The 16,124-nt window shown below is 38.1% G+C and overlaps 1 protein-coding gene across 2 annotated transcripts in view; it reads right to left on the bottom strand.

Annotated features, from left to right (window-relative positions):
• Positions 1–517: 517 nt before the first annotated feature.
• RTKN2 (rhotekin 2) overlaps positions 518–16,124 on the bottom strand; it is a 34,633-nt gene continuing 19,026 nt past the window's right edge. The window contains exons 8-13 of one of the 2 annotated variants that reach the window (XM_056350748.1): positions 15,154–15,260; positions 14,047–14,178; positions 7,102–7,267; positions 5,032–5,139; positions 2,915–2,983; positions 518–1,270 (exon numbers count right to left, since the gene is read on the bottom strand). In XM_056350748.1, coding sequence (XP_056206723.1) covers positions 1,152–1,270; positions 2,915–2,983; positions 5,032–5,139; positions 7,102–7,267; positions 14,047–14,178; positions 15,154–15,260 — 701 coding nt within the window. In that variant the 3' untranslated portion in view covers positions 518–1,151. Of the gene's footprint in view, positions 2,984–5,031; positions 5,140–7,101; positions 7,268–14,046; positions 14,179–15,153; positions 15,261–16,124 lie in introns of both variants that reach the window. The other variant, XM_056350747.1, reaches the window with a different exon arrangement.

The following is a 16,124-nucleotide window of genomic DNA, read 5'->3' as shown; positions in this document are numbered from 1 at the left end:
AAGAGGATGATGTATTGCATTCTTGAAAAAGACTCTGAAGAGGACTTGAGCCATTAAAGTCAGTATCCAAGGCAATGCTTCCACAAAAAAAGGATAATACAATTTCTAAGGAAAGAGGGGAGGGAGATATTAATCAGAGTAAGAGGATCACGGTATGTGTCTGCATAGTCCTGATGGATCACTATTGACATGTGGCATCTAATTCAGATGTCACACTTAAAAATATCTCAATACATGAGAAGTACAGAGAAGAACATGAAGATTAATTAGTCTTGGATAACATTCATTGCCATAAGAAAGTTAAGGAATTCAGTACATCTCATCAAAGAAAAGGTTAAAAGGGACATAATCATGATTTATAGCTACACACAAGCAATTAGAAAAGCTGATACTACAGAGATCAATATAAGCAATCAAATGCATAAAGAGACCAAAATAACTTAAGGTGGAGCTAGAAATGCAAATAGAAAATCAAGTGAAAAATGTACCTGGGGTAATTAACAGGAGGTATGAGTGAATTCTGATCACTTGAAGACTTTAAATTAATATTAAATGCCTTCCTAAAATATGTATGTTCAGTTCAAAACAAAGCCACTGAATTTAATAGAGAAAGCACTTTCCTTGAAATTCAATGGCCTGTTGAATTTAAAAATAAATCCTCATTATGGTGCCTTCTTGCCTTATATATTTATGAAATTTATTTTTAAATGTAACAACTACAGGAAGGGAGGTACCAGGAAAAAGGTATTCTTTCTTTCTAGAGCACTGTAACATTTAAGGCTAGATTTAAAGCTAAATAAACTGCAGCTGCAATTTGGAAAATACACTTTTTTCCCCGTTTATTTTTCCTGTTCCTTGTTCAGAGTTGCACAGTCCACTTAGTTGACTGTGCCTGATTTACATAATCATGTAGTTATTCTTCAGTTTTTCTGTTCCTATTTATAAACCATTCACAAACCATCCACTTAAGTAACAGCATGATTTATTGTAAGAATGATTATGGTTGTTTCAGAGGGAAAATGGAATGTGATTAAACGAAGAATGAACAAGGACATTCTAGAAACAAAGGGCTCTAATCCTGTGAAAGGATTTGTAAATGAAGCCTGCCTTTCAAGCCCCATCCCAAATAGCCAATGAATTACTGAGGGAATTCAGCAGATACCTTTACAGCTGTGCAGCCAAGAGCTTAGCAGAAGACAAAAAATAGATAACGAACCAACCATGGACACAGTATCTTCCGGAGAAACTAAAGTTCCCAAAGCCATCCGCACTTTAGAAAAAAAAAAAATAATTCATTAACTGTATGTAAACACAGGTCTAAACACCAAGGCCCTAGAGGGGGATCTGCAAGCAGACCTTTGCTCTTGGGTAAGTTTCAGTATCTGAAATAAATGCATCAACCAAGGAAAGGGTTGAATATTTAAGCAGTGGATCCAGGAGAACAGAATAATTTCTATGTGCAACAGATGTTTTGCTGGTGTGTGTCACAGGAATCCTAATAACCCATGCTTCTTACAACAGTGAACGTAATTCTCTGCTATTGCAGAAAGAATGAGTAGTGTAAAAACCTTATTTGTTTACAAGTAACACTGCCATGTTTGCAAACCAGCTACCCACCAGGAACGGCTGAGAGGCTCGACAAAGGAGAAGCTACACTACAGAGCCCCATTTGTCAGCAAAAGCCAGCATAAAAATGAATTCCTGAATAGGTTTTCATATGCAGTACTGCTTTTAAATGTTCCTGTTAGCCCAAACTAAGCAGCAGCAGTGATAGATCATGTTCTTGCTCATACACAGATAATCCGGGTCCATTTGGACAGTGCGTGCGCCAGCAAGAACTTAAGAGATCCCACAGTAAATTGATAGAACTGCCTCAGAAATTCACATGGAGTTACAGAGCCATTCAGAAGAGCACGGTAACTTTTCATAGTACATTATCTTATAAAGCAGTGGTTCCCAAATAGTGAGGGAGATAAGACTCTTAAAGGTGAAGCCAAGCACAGAGCCCAAGAAAACCAGCTTTGCAAGATCTATGCTGAACGGGTGTGAAATTCCCACTTGAACCAGCCTGAGGAGCTGCAGATGGGCTACGCTGAGGGGCTGGTAGAAGGCAATGGTAACGTCCCTGCTGCAGGGACACGCAGTTACCCTAACACTGCTGGTTTTCCAAGGGGGAAGAACTGAACCACTCTTTTCAGAACTAGCACCATTCTTTCAGATAGAGATAACACCCCCTGTTACTAGTGTAATTATTTAGATGTTAGTGATAATGAGTACAGCTGAGACTACAGCTAGTAGTAACACCCTGGCTAAAAGAAAAAAAAACTTTAGCCTCAATACTTGTAAGCTACATGCTAAAATCTATTTTTACTCACGAGTTATAGTAGAAGGCTGAGAAACTTAAAATCCCAGGGACTCTTCTAAGCTAATTATGATGTCTGTGGCTGCAACCATGATCAGGGTCTAGCATTTCTGTGATGCATTTCTATCTAGGGGTTGCTATCAGTTTGATTTCAGACTCGGTGTTGTTAAGCAGTGAAATGGGATTCCCAGGGCCAGCAAAACTGCTTTTTCTACAACAACCAATTTTGCGAGGAGCCACAACGGGTGTCTGCAACCGCTGCATTTTCATAGCTAACTTTGAATCAAAGGAAGAGCTACTAGCAGAGGTGCAGTCAGACTTCTACCAGTTTTCCTTGCCCAATTGCTCTGTGTTCACCTGTGCTTTTTGACTTATTTGAGGGTGGAGGTGGAGCTCTTCTTTTCTTTCCTCTACTATCATTAGTAGGACTTGCAGTATCACTTTTTGAGCCCGGATGCATGTTTTTCTGAACAACCATCTCATGAGATCCATCAAAGAGTGAAGCCCATAGGGAAGATGCAGATTCTTTTTGCTGGCCAAGCAGGAACTCACCATCACTCTCTTTGATTTTTCTTTGTATGACAGCAGCTAAACCCTCATGTTTCACTGGAGAATCAATGCCTGTAATTTTAAGGGACAGCAATTAACTCGGATTAAAATGCTACCAATGATTTTACTGCTAGCTGTTTCATTATTACTATTCAGAATACAAAACTGTATTAACTACAACTCATGAAATCTGGACAACTATTGAAGAGTATTAATGGATGAAATGGAAAAGATTACATATGCTTTCAATGAGGTAACTGTTTTCGTGACTGCTAGCATTAAGGCAACAGGGTAGGCATTGATATTTCTTTCCAAGTGAAAGCAAAAAAAAAAACCATACTACTAGGAAACCTATATGTATTAGATATTAAACATATTCTGTTGTATAGGGCTTTGAAAATTTTGTTTCACAGAAGGCTCATGAAAAATCTATGACTAAATATTCCTGTGCTTCCAGCCTGCAGAAAATGGGACATCTTTACATAAATCATTTTTCTTTATGTGCTTTAAGACTGTCTTGCCCCATTTCTTATCCCTCATATTAAATTTTCTATGCATACTGCAGTAATACTAGCCTCAAACAGCAGCAATATCTTTTCTATTGCAGGCCACACTTTAATGATTTTCAACACCTTTTTGAACACAGGTTTTTACCCATAGAATCATAGAATCATGTAGGTTGGAAAAGACCCTTAAGATCATCAAGTCCAACTGTTAACCCAGCACTGCCAAGTGCACCACTAAACCATGGCCCTATGTGCCACATCTACACGTCTTTTAAATACCTCCCAGGGATGGTGATTCCACCACCTCCCTGGGCAGCCTGTTCCAATGCTTGACCACCCTTTCAGGGAAGAATTTTTTCCTAATATCCCATCTAAACCTCCCCTGGCACAACTTGAGGCCACTTCCTCATCCTGTAGCTTGTTACTTGGGAGAAGAGACTGACACCCAGCTGCCTACAACCTCCTTTCAGGTACAAAGCAGTAAGGTCTCCCCTGAGCCTCCACTTCTCCAGGCTAAACAACCCCAGTTCCCTCAGCCGCTCCTAAGACAACTTGTTCTCTAGACCCTCCACCAGCTTTGCTCTCTTCTCTGGACATACTCCAGCAACTCAATTCCTGTCTTGTAATGAGGGGCCCAAAAATGAACACAGTATTCGAGGTGCAGCCTCACCAGGGCAGAGTACCGGCGGACTTTGAATACTATAAATGAGCAGGAAAAAAGCCTGGTATATCAAGAGCGAAACAGTTTCATGTTCTGCTCCTCACTGATGTACTTGAGCATCAGCAGAATTACACTACCCTGTTACCTTCGTAAAACTTCTATATTGTTGATTTACTGCCTTCCTGCTCTGCATTCTTAGCTTAGATAGGGCTCTCTTGACTGTTCGGTGCTCTGATGCATGGTAACTCAATGACCCACGTGGCATTTTGAGCATCTTCACAGTTCCAATCTCAAGCATTAAGCAGTCAGGCATTTAGAGTTGTACAGTGTTTCTCAGCCAATACTGCATTGGATTCATTAAAACAAAGCGACCTACTTTTTCTAGTCTGTAAATATTATTTCTGTAATGAAACTATTAAAATAATCCTGCTGCATACCATTTTGCTCTGTAAAAAGACAAGTCTCAAATACACGCTTGCTAGATTTTCCAAGCATATTTTTCAACATCATTACCAAAGACCAAACAATTAGGTAAGTTATGTTAGGTAAGCCTTTAAACAGCTTTAAGAACAACACATTAATTTAACGCAACTAGTTAAAGACGTTACTAGTTGGCAGACTGGACTATTTCACCTTTACATTTCCTGAGCTTTTTACTGCTCTTATGATGAGTGTTTACTTCTACTGACAGCTTTTTTGAATGTGTTCAGGGTTCCCTAGTTACAGTTCAGATTGCAGATTTTTTTGGCTGAAGGTATAAAAATGTATTCATTATTTGTGCTATTACAAATTCAGATTTAATATGAACTCCTTGGTATGCAATTATGTTGCTCTTTCATTGTCTGAATTGTCCTTGAAAAACTGGGTGTTTCAACATCAACACCAGAAGCCATCTGAATACAGACAATGTTGTTTCTGTTACCCTGCAACTTGAAAAGACAAATCCCACTTACTCATATCATGGTAGACTGAGGTCGCTTCTTTTGTCAAGAACAAAGGTGGTTTCCGTGGTGACATAATCTCAATTTTCATAAGTTCTTCACAACAATGTTTCCACTGGCCTGAGAGAGAAAAAGAGAACAATGACTGGAACTTAAACACTTCAGCTTGAAAAAAATTGAAGTTATTCGGTTGTATTAGGAAACTATCTCCAAAGCAAGGCTTAACAGTAAGTATTTACTTCTGTTTAGCAGGAATGCTCAGGATGCATTTGTATTTTCAACTCTGTACTCATTCTCTTAGCACAAAGGTCATAAGCTGCTACCTTTACTTTAAGCATCCCAGCACTGCTGTTATACTATGAAGGTTAAATATCACAATTTGCCTTCAAATCCCCAAACACAGTACAAATTCACAAACACAGAAAAAAAAAATCCTAAAAATAGAACAATTTAAGGTTAGGGAAACTTCGTGAAGTTATCGGGGACAACCTCCAATATACTGCAAGCTGGATGTTATACAACTATGTTACAATGTTTAGTAAAGGAACATTCTGTCTTTAATAGAGGATAACTTGCCTTTTATCCGCTAGCAGACAAGGAAACCTCTTTTTCTATTAATAGATTTTGACCTTAAGGAAAACAAGACACAGTAAAATTACTTTGTTCATACCAATCATTCCAAGTTTTCTGAGCACATTAATTTTAAGAGAATTTTAGAACCAGAGAAGAAAAAAGGCATTTAAATGCCAAGTGACCCATTTTTTCTGAACCTAAGGAAAACGTCTCAAAAAATCCATGGGTATTCTATCTATAATGAATAAGAAGTAGTTCTTTTACCCCACTCTACGGCTAATTTAAAGAGGATGCCCTAGTTTTTGCTTGGTGTGTTTCTTTAATTGATAGAGCCTTTTTTCATTGTAAATCAGAGCTAGAAAGGACTAGGAATACAAACTACAATACTGAGTTTCCACAGCCTCAGTTCACTGATTCTGTTGGTGTGGCCTCTGACTGAAGACTGGTATTTCATTAATTGACCCGGTTCTGTTTCCTGACCTGGTAAAAACTACTGTCAGGAACCAACTATACTTTGTCAATGACAGCGTAATAACTGACAGTTGTTCTCTACTCTTCATAAACCTATGAGTCAAACTACTAAAGCAGAGTAAAAAAGACAAAGTCAACTTAATCTATATAGTTCTTATAATAAATATTTGGTGTTAAACAAGCAACACAGTATACTACTTCAATACCGTTTCACTGTCTTCAACCAATAAATGAGTTGCTTCTCTCGTGTAAGAACAGTGGTGTTCCAGGTCAGCCAAAAGATAGAGGCACCCATTTATCATCTCATTACATCATCTGTTACAAAGCCTCGGGCACAGCTTTTACCAGGTTCAAGTGAGCAGTGTGTATTGCATGACTGGATTGGAGTGTGGCTAGCTGAGCATATTCCTGTGTGACAAGTGGTACCAAAACCTTAGAATTACCAACAGAATCAAGTAATCCCTATCACAAAAAATTGCAATTTAACTCATCCATAATATTGCTGAGCAAAGAAATCCCATATACATGTGCCTACTTGCAAGGGCTGGCTGAATCTGCATCCCAGCCAAGGTCCCAAACAAATCCAGCATCCTCACCACTTCCCACTAAGGCTTCCATGCCCAAACGTTTCATACTGGCAGAATCTCACAAAACCAACACACCACTGGTAGGATGCCCAGGCAGAGGTGGACTCTTCCTGCTACAGTGGATGAAGAGATGTGAGAATTTAGCAGTCCCTAAAAAAGATTATCTAGAATGCTGCTAAAAGAGACCAAGTTCTTTTGAAATTGATGGACATATTCTGCTTCTGGTTTCCTGCAAAAACCCAGACTGAACACGTGGACTTCGGTTTAGTCAAATATTTGCCTTCCAATGGCTCAGACCACCACCCAATATTATCCCAGAGAACATTTTTCTTCTCGTCATTGCAAACAAAGGCTTATGAGGCAATTCCAATTCAAATTGTTCAAAGATTCCTTTGATGTTACATAACACCCCACTCAGAGGGCATGCTGCCAGTACTGCCTGCTTACTTACTCAGATCATAAAAGTGCTGCCAGAAGGCCTCCATCCACTTAAGAAGTTCATCCCTACTGTCAGTAGCAAAAAGTTGCGTCACAGCCTCTCCAGACACGGGATTGATAACAGAAAAGTTATTAGTTCTTCTCTTGGAGTCCTTATCCACAGCTCGAATTCTTGTTTCCTAGGAATGACAAACTGTGTTAATGAGTTACTGCTCCAACTCCACACTGGTATCACCTTATGGCCAATGACAGTGTAAGGGGGTTATCATGTGGCTTTTTATTTAATCCAGATTAATTTCCAACTAAAAAAAAAAAAGGAACTAATGTCAAGAACTGCTTATAAAAATATTTTCTCGTAAAACTATTAAAATGGCATAAAATAAAGGGAATGGAGCACAATTATTGCAGTTCTGAATTACAGAATGTACACTGTACATTTCCCCTCCCTCTGCCTTCCCCAGTTCATCCCACCCAGCTCATTCTTCTCCACAGTAGTTTAGTGGATAACATAACAGCAAGCAGCTCCCTTTCCCTGAACTCTTCAGCTGGACAACCACCATGTTACAGCTGTTCTTTAGGTCTCCCACTGTACTTCTGCAGGCCACTGTTTATGCAATGCATTCTGAACTTGTATCTATGTTATGTTATCTTAGTGAATCAAGGCATTCAGGAAATTTAAAAGGAAACTTATCTAGTCCACATTTAAAGGAGCATTTGTAGCAATTACCCATACAGTTCTGCTAGAACAAATTTCCAGCATGAAAAAGCATTTTGCTCTGATATAAAAAAAAAATAAATCTTATTTGTAATTTAAAAATATTTTCCTTAATTAGAAAGAGCTACACAGAAACAAAAATATATATGAGAAGTATATCACAAGTTTATCAAATGTCTTCAGTTAATGTTAGAAAGGCTCTCAGATTATGCAGTGGCACTGTTACAGCCAAGCTATCCCCTTCTGTTCAGGGATGTAGTTCAATTGATTTTTATCATCTAGACTAGACCCAGTGGTATTTTCATAGTATCTAGGGGGCTTGTTATGGTATTACTACAATTCGAAAAAGCACTTACCTCTAACTGAGTGGGGAAAAAAAAAAAAAAATCCTGGGTAAAATACTGACAGATTTTAGTAAAAATCTGATAAAACACAACTGAAAAAATTTCCAGAACACAATTCGTCAACACTGCTGCTCATCACGACATGATGAACAAATTAAAATAATTAACATCGCTTTATTTACAAAAGTAAAAGCAAAAATCCTGGGAATATCTTTGCATATACAATTCAGCCTGACTGAACAAGCAATAACCTATTACAACACAGCTCTTAAAAGAATTTTTGGCATACCCAGGAGAACAGCACAATCCCAAATCCTGATGGGATGATGAGTTTTGGCGCCAGGAGCCAGCCAGCACCCTACAGCTGGTCAGCCCCAGAGCCTGGTAGGACACGAGGCTGCCTAATGCGCATTAGGGCCACGCAGTGCCCTCCTACTGCAAAAGGGTGTCCCCTGGCACGGGGAGCGCCCTGGGTTTTGAAGGAAGCCAACAACCACAGCCACGATTGTGTTTGAACGTCTCCCGTCTGGATGGACAGTGAATCTGACCACAAAGGTGGCCGCAGGGCATTCCTCAAAATACAGTGGGGACAGATCAACAATATTCCTTTTTACACAATTCAACCAAATGTCAAACATCTGCTAAAGATGTTAAACATACACCTACAGAAATTAAGTTTACACATGGGATCCCATGGGGATAAGACTAGTTCTGATACTCAGAAAAACAAAAATTATTCTGTAGAACATTCCCCAGATTTTAAATGCATTACTGAAGTAACCATTTGAAATACCAACAGCTGCTTGTAGCATATCTGATGGATATGCTCATTTAAATTCTTCTGTCTAAAAATAGGAGATGAAGTAATTCATCCGTAAGTGCTCTATATCCCATTAACTCAGGTAACCATAGATACCAGCAAAAAAATTAAATCAAATAGATTAACATTTGACAGGTAAGAACTTCAAGCATACCATACACACAAGTTTATTTAATGATGTTTGCTGCAGGTTTTATCCCACAACTATAGTATTATTCAAAGGAGATAAATCCTCAAGCAACAATCTATATCTGATGCTTGAATATTTAAGGAATGATACAAGATGCCATCACAGTAATGGGCTGATGAATTTACCAAGCTTGGGTGAATTACACTACATGCTCAGTTCTACTTACAAGCAAACAAAAAACCAAACAAATAAAAAAACCCAACAACCAACCCAAAAACAAGCCACCACACACCACACCCCCCAAAAGAAACACCACAAAAAAACCAAAGTGTCTTAAAGGTACCATGTTATAATAAAGTTCAACTTTTTGCAGTCTTACAGACAACTATACCAGCTCTGCTACAGCTATTGGAAAGACCAGAACAACCAGTGAACCAGAACAGGAAAAACTGAGTTGAATCTTGAACTCAAATGACTCTTTCAGGGAAGGTGAAGCCAGTTTTACATCCTATATGCAAAAGATTATCTTTCTGAAGGTGAGGAAAGACTAAAAGAGAAAATTACTATTTTTTTTTTTAAAATGCAGTGTAAATATGAACCTTCCCCTATACTTTTTTCCCCCAAAATAAAAAAATCTCTTTGCCTGGTAATACCTCTCTGGAAAGCTCATCTTTTAAGCTAGGGTAAAAAAAAAACAAAACCAACCAACACATCCCACACACACACACACACACAAAAAGTAAAGAAAAAGAGAGAGAGGTTTTTTTATTGCTGAGGTGCAACAGTTTCCTGCTAAGGCAATCCCAACACACTGAGGAGCACGGGTTATAAAGATCATTTTAAGACATCAAAACAAATTACAGTTCTTGAGATAAATATTGAATAACCAAAGATCCAGTTTGGTGTATCTATTTTAAGATTAAACAAACCAAATCACATATAACAAACTTCCTTCATGTTTTTAGTACCAAAAAAATAAACCAAGAAATAACACAACAACACTGGAAACAAAACATAACCTGTTCATGTGTTGGTTTATGCTGTAACGTTAATAATTTCCATGGGGCCTGTTTTAGGCAAGCAGGGAAATATGGTTAAATTTAAAATTAGACTTTCAAACCCATTAACACACAAGACCAAATTAACCCTATCAGCCACAAATATTTCTTCCTTTCATCTTTATTGTTTTGTCAATTTGTATTAATGTAACATCCTTGTGGCCACTGGATGGTGAGTATAACATGCAAGTATAATACGGAAAAGCAAAATTAGGATTTCTACATGTCATTTTAGCTGTCTTTGGTGCAATGCAGCAGCTAAAAATCAGGAGAAGGAGATGGCATTATATGACCCACCAGCGTTCTGTGGAGCACCAAGGAGCCATAAAGCATAGTTTCCAAATCACTCTATTTGAGCATGTGTGCTATAAGGTCCACCATGTGGGATGTGGGTATGATATACGCTTCCCCTGCCTGCATCCACAACCTCTTTCAAGCAACTGCAGAACTAAATTGAGCAATGTGATGTGAGATACCAGACATTTGGAGGCACTTAGTCTGTGCTTTTCCAAAATACTTTCACATGTACAAAGGCTTGTCTAAGCCAACCAGCGGGACAAAGTCCTTACTACAGAGAACACAGATATATTTTCAGAGCTGCTCTCATTTCACCGCTGCTGGAGTTCCCTGACGCACACAGAGAATATTATTCATATTGCTGGCTCCCTGAACGTTCACGTGATCAAGAACTCATATTGATATCCTGCTCCAGTCCAAGGGTGAACTCCCTCGTTCCCCAGAAGTAGTGCATGGTTCCCTTGAAGTTATGCTGCTGCAGCCACTGCTACATTTTCCAATGAATTTCTCTACCTGACCTAGCTCAGAACAGATGTTTCAGCAAGAACTATCGCTCAAAGTAACGGCTTGCAGAAATGCCAGCTTGATTTTGCCCTTCCACTCCTGCTACACTGTTTAGCAACCAGTCCACGAACCTTGAGCCCACGGCTGCAAACACTTGTTCCTCCTCATCCTGTTCACCGCAACGATTAACATGAACATGGTGATAGCTCTGGGCCTGCTGCACTGTGTGGCACCACAGCAAAGATTGCACGAGCGAAATACTCCAGGAAAGAAATCACAGGCCTACATTAATTTGAAGCAGCGTCCCAGAATTCCTCAAGCTTCAGGCATACATGGCAGAAAAAAAGTTTTATGATCTGTGGCCAGGACACAATAGAGTATGTATTCCAAATACTGAGCAACTAATATGAACCACTGGCACATGCACCAATTTGCTAAGCTATCAGGTGTAGGCAAGGTCTTTATTATTCATTCAAACTAAAGAAAACTTGAAAAAAAAACAACTCAGGAACTGGCCCATAAGGAATATTTCTTGTTCAAATTGGATTCCAGCAAATTTTCTTTGCTACAGAAAATATCATTTCTCTTTTCCTACTTAGTTGTGCAATATAATATGTTATAATCACATTTAGCTGGAACAATAATAGTAGCACTTGCATAATAGGAACTGCAGAACCATTCTTGCTCAACAGCAGTAGCAGTGAAGTCATCTGAAGTTGAAGTAATGACTTTGCTGGTCTTAATGGCTTCTTCAAGTCTCGATTCAAAGGGAATGTGAAATAAGGCTATCAGTGTGAATATTTTCCAGAGTTTCTCATAAATCCCAATGATTTCATTGCTTTTCAGAAAGTATCTTTCAATTACATGTAAAGGATCAGCTTCACATTACAAATGAAAATGCCACATATGCAACCAGAAGAGATTTTAGTTAAAATGTCTAGAGTTGATGTTCAATTTCAACTTTCATTTTAAAACTGCTGTTTCTATAACAACATGTAGCAGACAAGCCCATCTGATTAGTCTGCTTTCATTTAATCCATAAGAGAAATTTCATAACAAAGGAATCAAAAAATATCTGCAGGCAATAAGTTATTTTCAGGAGAAACTGTTTAAGTAGTAAAGTATCCAAATACATTTTAAATTGCAATTTTTTTTCTGGTTTTAATTTAAATTGAAGAAAGATTCAGTCATATTCTCTAGCACCCTGACATTTTTGTAAAATGGTTTAAGAGACATGATTTATGTGCCTTCTGTATGTTAGCTTTAAGGATACTCTGCAAACATATGGACAGTCTCCCAGCAAAGGCTTATTAAGCTGGATTTTATGTTCTAAGTGTATTGGTAACTTGGAAGAGTAAAATACCTTAGTAGAATATGGTTATTTTAAAAGGAAAAGCAAAACTAGGATATAGACCAAAACAGAGACCTCCAAGGAAATATATGAGGTAGCCTGATAGATAATTTTTTAAAATATTACTGTCACATTTTAGAATATGGATTTAGTCATTCTATAATTTATTGAAGTTTACCACTTCTTAACTGATATTGTGAACAGCCAGAAAACAGAGTTACAGCAAAGGCTGACTAGTGCAATTAAAAGTGACTGAAGAGGTAAGCAAGTAAACCTGCCTAAATATATCACAGTCTAAACATGTATTTAATATAAACGCATGAACAAGTGGAAGAAAAAATGGCTTCGTTAAAGGATCCGGCACTAGCAGAAAGGTGTTTTTAATCAAGGAACCAATTTAAATCTCAGCACATTAAAAAAGAACTCCTAACCCAAACAGGTCACGTTGTTAAACCTAGTTTAGATGTTTAGTTTATATACAAGTCTCACTCTAGGCGAGAAATGCAGTCATATTTTCCAGAAGCTTTAAAGCCACCAAAAGCTGATATTGCTGTTGTAAGAAGCAGTTCTTTATTACTTTACGTCCCTGTGCGTTCCCAGACATAGCCTAGCCCCTTTCTTGTACCACACAAGCATTTGTGTAACCACATAGTGAACTGGATAAGAGAATTTATTAAAGGGAACCACAGTTGAAGCCAACCTTTCTCCTGCCCCCAAAATGAGCTAATTTTAACCCACATCAGTTCCCTTGTCCAATTCATCAGTCAGCTGCCCTAATGCCTGCCCTGGCATAAAGCAGCGCACCAGCCTGAACAAGCAACCAGACAAGAGGAATGCTTCTTTTAGAGTTAGTGTTGGCATCAAGCATTCAGTGTAGTACAGCGACAGAATCCAGATCAACCTGTGCTGAATGCAGTTTTGAAATATGTCTATTTACTTATGCAAGATGAATCCAGCTGTGTCAATTGCAAATAACATTAAATTCCTCTCCTCATCCTTCTATGATATTAACTCTTGATGACTGCACCAAAAACAGTTTTTGAAAGCAGCCGTTCACTTTAATGCTTGCCATTCTAGAAGGTCCTTCCAATAACATTAAATACTTGATGTTTCTTTAGCCAAATAGTAAGTAACAATTTAACTTTATGTTTTAAAGTCAGCCTTTCCAATCCGGGTGTGAAAAAGTAATAATGTCATCCTAGAGAACAGAACTTCCAAAATTATTGTGCCCTGTACAAAATGAGTATTAAGAAAAGCAGCTTACTTTAAGGCACTAAAATATTTTGAACAACTCTCAAGCTCTCCTTCTAATTAAGACTGTGGCCAAATAACACACAACAAAAAAGCTTTTGTTAAAATTCCACCTTGCTGAGGACACAAATCTACCAGAGCATTGCTAAGGGACTGTAAGCAATACATTCCCGAGGGCTGTCTTATGGAACTGTCATATAACAAGTTATCATTTTTCCTACAGAAAAACATCCTCCTTTTTACCTCTATGTTAACCAGCCTAATGCAATAGAAGGAACTTACAGCTACGACATGTAACGTCCTTGCTAAAAAATTCAGTGACTGCAAATCTCAGTGAAGCATATCCCACCCAAATGCTACCTATAAAGCATGCTGCGTACCAGCAGTGTAGAGCCCAAATGACTGTAGGTATGTCCTAAAATAAAAACTACCTCCCTCAAAATAAACAAAAAACCCAAACCAAAAACACCCCATACAACCAATTTTACCTTGTTGATGGAAATTGTCAATGTTGGCTCCAGTTTGGCCTCAATTTCTTCTGGCGAGTAGTAACAACAGAGTTTGCCACCTCTTAGTACGCAATACAGCCTCCTCCAGCTAGTTAGACTTCCTATCATTTGCTAAAGGGAAGAAATAGTCAGAAATCACCAAGCAAACTAAAAGTTAAGACCATATTACAAGATATAGACAGATCAACCCTGTGTGATCAGAACTTAGCCACCCTAAATTCTTTCCTAAAACAAAGACTTTCTGTTGCAAAACATTTCAGAGTCATTGATTTTTTTAAATGCTAGCAATACTTCAAATGTCTTCTGATGTTTTACGGTTTTCGCAGATTTATTGTCAGGTGACACTAACAATACAGAATCTGCTGGTTCATACAGAATGAAATCTGGAACTGGTGTCTGCTGTAAGAAAGAAACCACCTTTATTAGCTACAGTAATTACACAGTAAGAGAAAAAAAAGAGATCTCACCTTGGAAATACACAGTACATTCAACAAGTCAAAGACATTTGTCTAGAATTTCCACTTTCACAGATTAATTTTCTGAACAGCTTTCATAAATGCATTATAGTTTCGCAACGAGTTTAAAGCCTGTAATTCAGCACTCCTGACAAATGACCCAGCCCCCCTCTGTCCCTCCACTATCACCTTCTTGTTTGCCTAGTTGTGCAATGAAGTAAGCTGAGTTCACATGAATCATTTTTGAAGGGATGAGTTTAAATATGGCTCGGTTCAGCAGTCAGGTTCACCATGCTGCGATATGAACTCTTGTGCACAATGAGAGGTACGTACAAGGATGAGACCCACGGGATTATTAGGACTGCTACCATCAAGTACCAGTCCTTATGTAACAGCCTAAATAATTTTATCGATAAGCCTGCCAAGGAAACATTTATTTCTTCACCCTTAGCCACTGAAGATACTGTTTGTAAATGCAGCTGTGAGATAGAATTTTCCCCTTGCTCTAAGGGGAACAGGTGAAAAATAGTTCTCAAGAAACCACTACAGGTAAAAGCAAATGTTTTAACGATTGACTCTTAGTGACAGCTATTAACAGAAGAGAATGTAAACACAAGCAAGGTCTTCTCACCTGCTGATTAAGAAATCCTGCCATCATATCCCTAGCCATGCAGGAAGGCTGAGCAACTAAACGGCAACACATGTTTCCATACAAGGGAAGCCAAAACGTAGATTCCTCTGGGGCAAAAGAGAGACAAACACTTAGTTCTGAACATTTGCCCTAAATATATAGTTTAGCTTTCTACATCAATTTTTACATTAAAATCATAAATGTAAATAAACATTTTTATATTTTAAAACAGAGTTTTCATCCTGTAGGATTAGGCTAAAAATTATTTTTAGTCTCCGCTAAGTATTTTTAATTAAAAAAAGAATTCCCAAAAGAATTTCAAGTAAAAATGGAGACATTGTTTTGCAAGAACAAGCTGTTCTTACATTAAGTATAGCTCTAAATCTCATTTCACAGCTGGAGCCATTTTGAAAGTTAAGTACACTGGCCACCTTATCTAAGCAGGATCCCTGAGCCCATCCCATCACGGCACACTGGTACACTTACACACGAGCACTTTGCTTCAGCTTGCTTTGTTAAGGCTTAGATTTTGTATCTATTTTTGTCTTCAGCACTAGAGGAACACCCAGGATTCCAAGGAGTTTCTAATGAATTGCAATGTCCCTCCTTGCTCAGCTCTGCTCTGTAATAAGTGCTCTCTTCTTTAATTAGAAGCAGGTAATACAACGTTCCATTCATATGACACTGTCTTTGGTCATGTTTTAGAAATGCTTGTAATGAACCAAAATATCCAGGTATGTAATTTCTCAGACTAAGTTATGTAAATTAATGACAGAGAAAGGAATTTGAAGAAGGAAGATATAAAGTACTAATAAAGAAAGGCTTACATATAGCAAAGATTCTCAGAACTATCCATCCAACCCTTCAAGAAACAAATGCCCCATAGATCTTCAAATCTGTACTTATTCAGAATTAATGAAGTGTAAAGAACAAAATTCTCTTTGAGGTTTAAGTTTACCCAAGTAAAGTTC

The sequence above is a fragment of the Falco biarmicus genome, chromosome 9, assembly GCF_023638135.1.
Source record: "Falco biarmicus isolate bFalBia1 chromosome 9, bFalBia1.pri, whole genome shotgun sequence".
NCBI classification, from domain to species: Eukaryota; Metazoa; Chordata; class Aves; order Falconiformes; family Falconidae; genus Falco; species Falco biarmicus.
The sequence above is the reverse complement of the archived record's forward strand: the minus strand, read 5'-3'. Positions and strand labels throughout refer to the sequence as shown.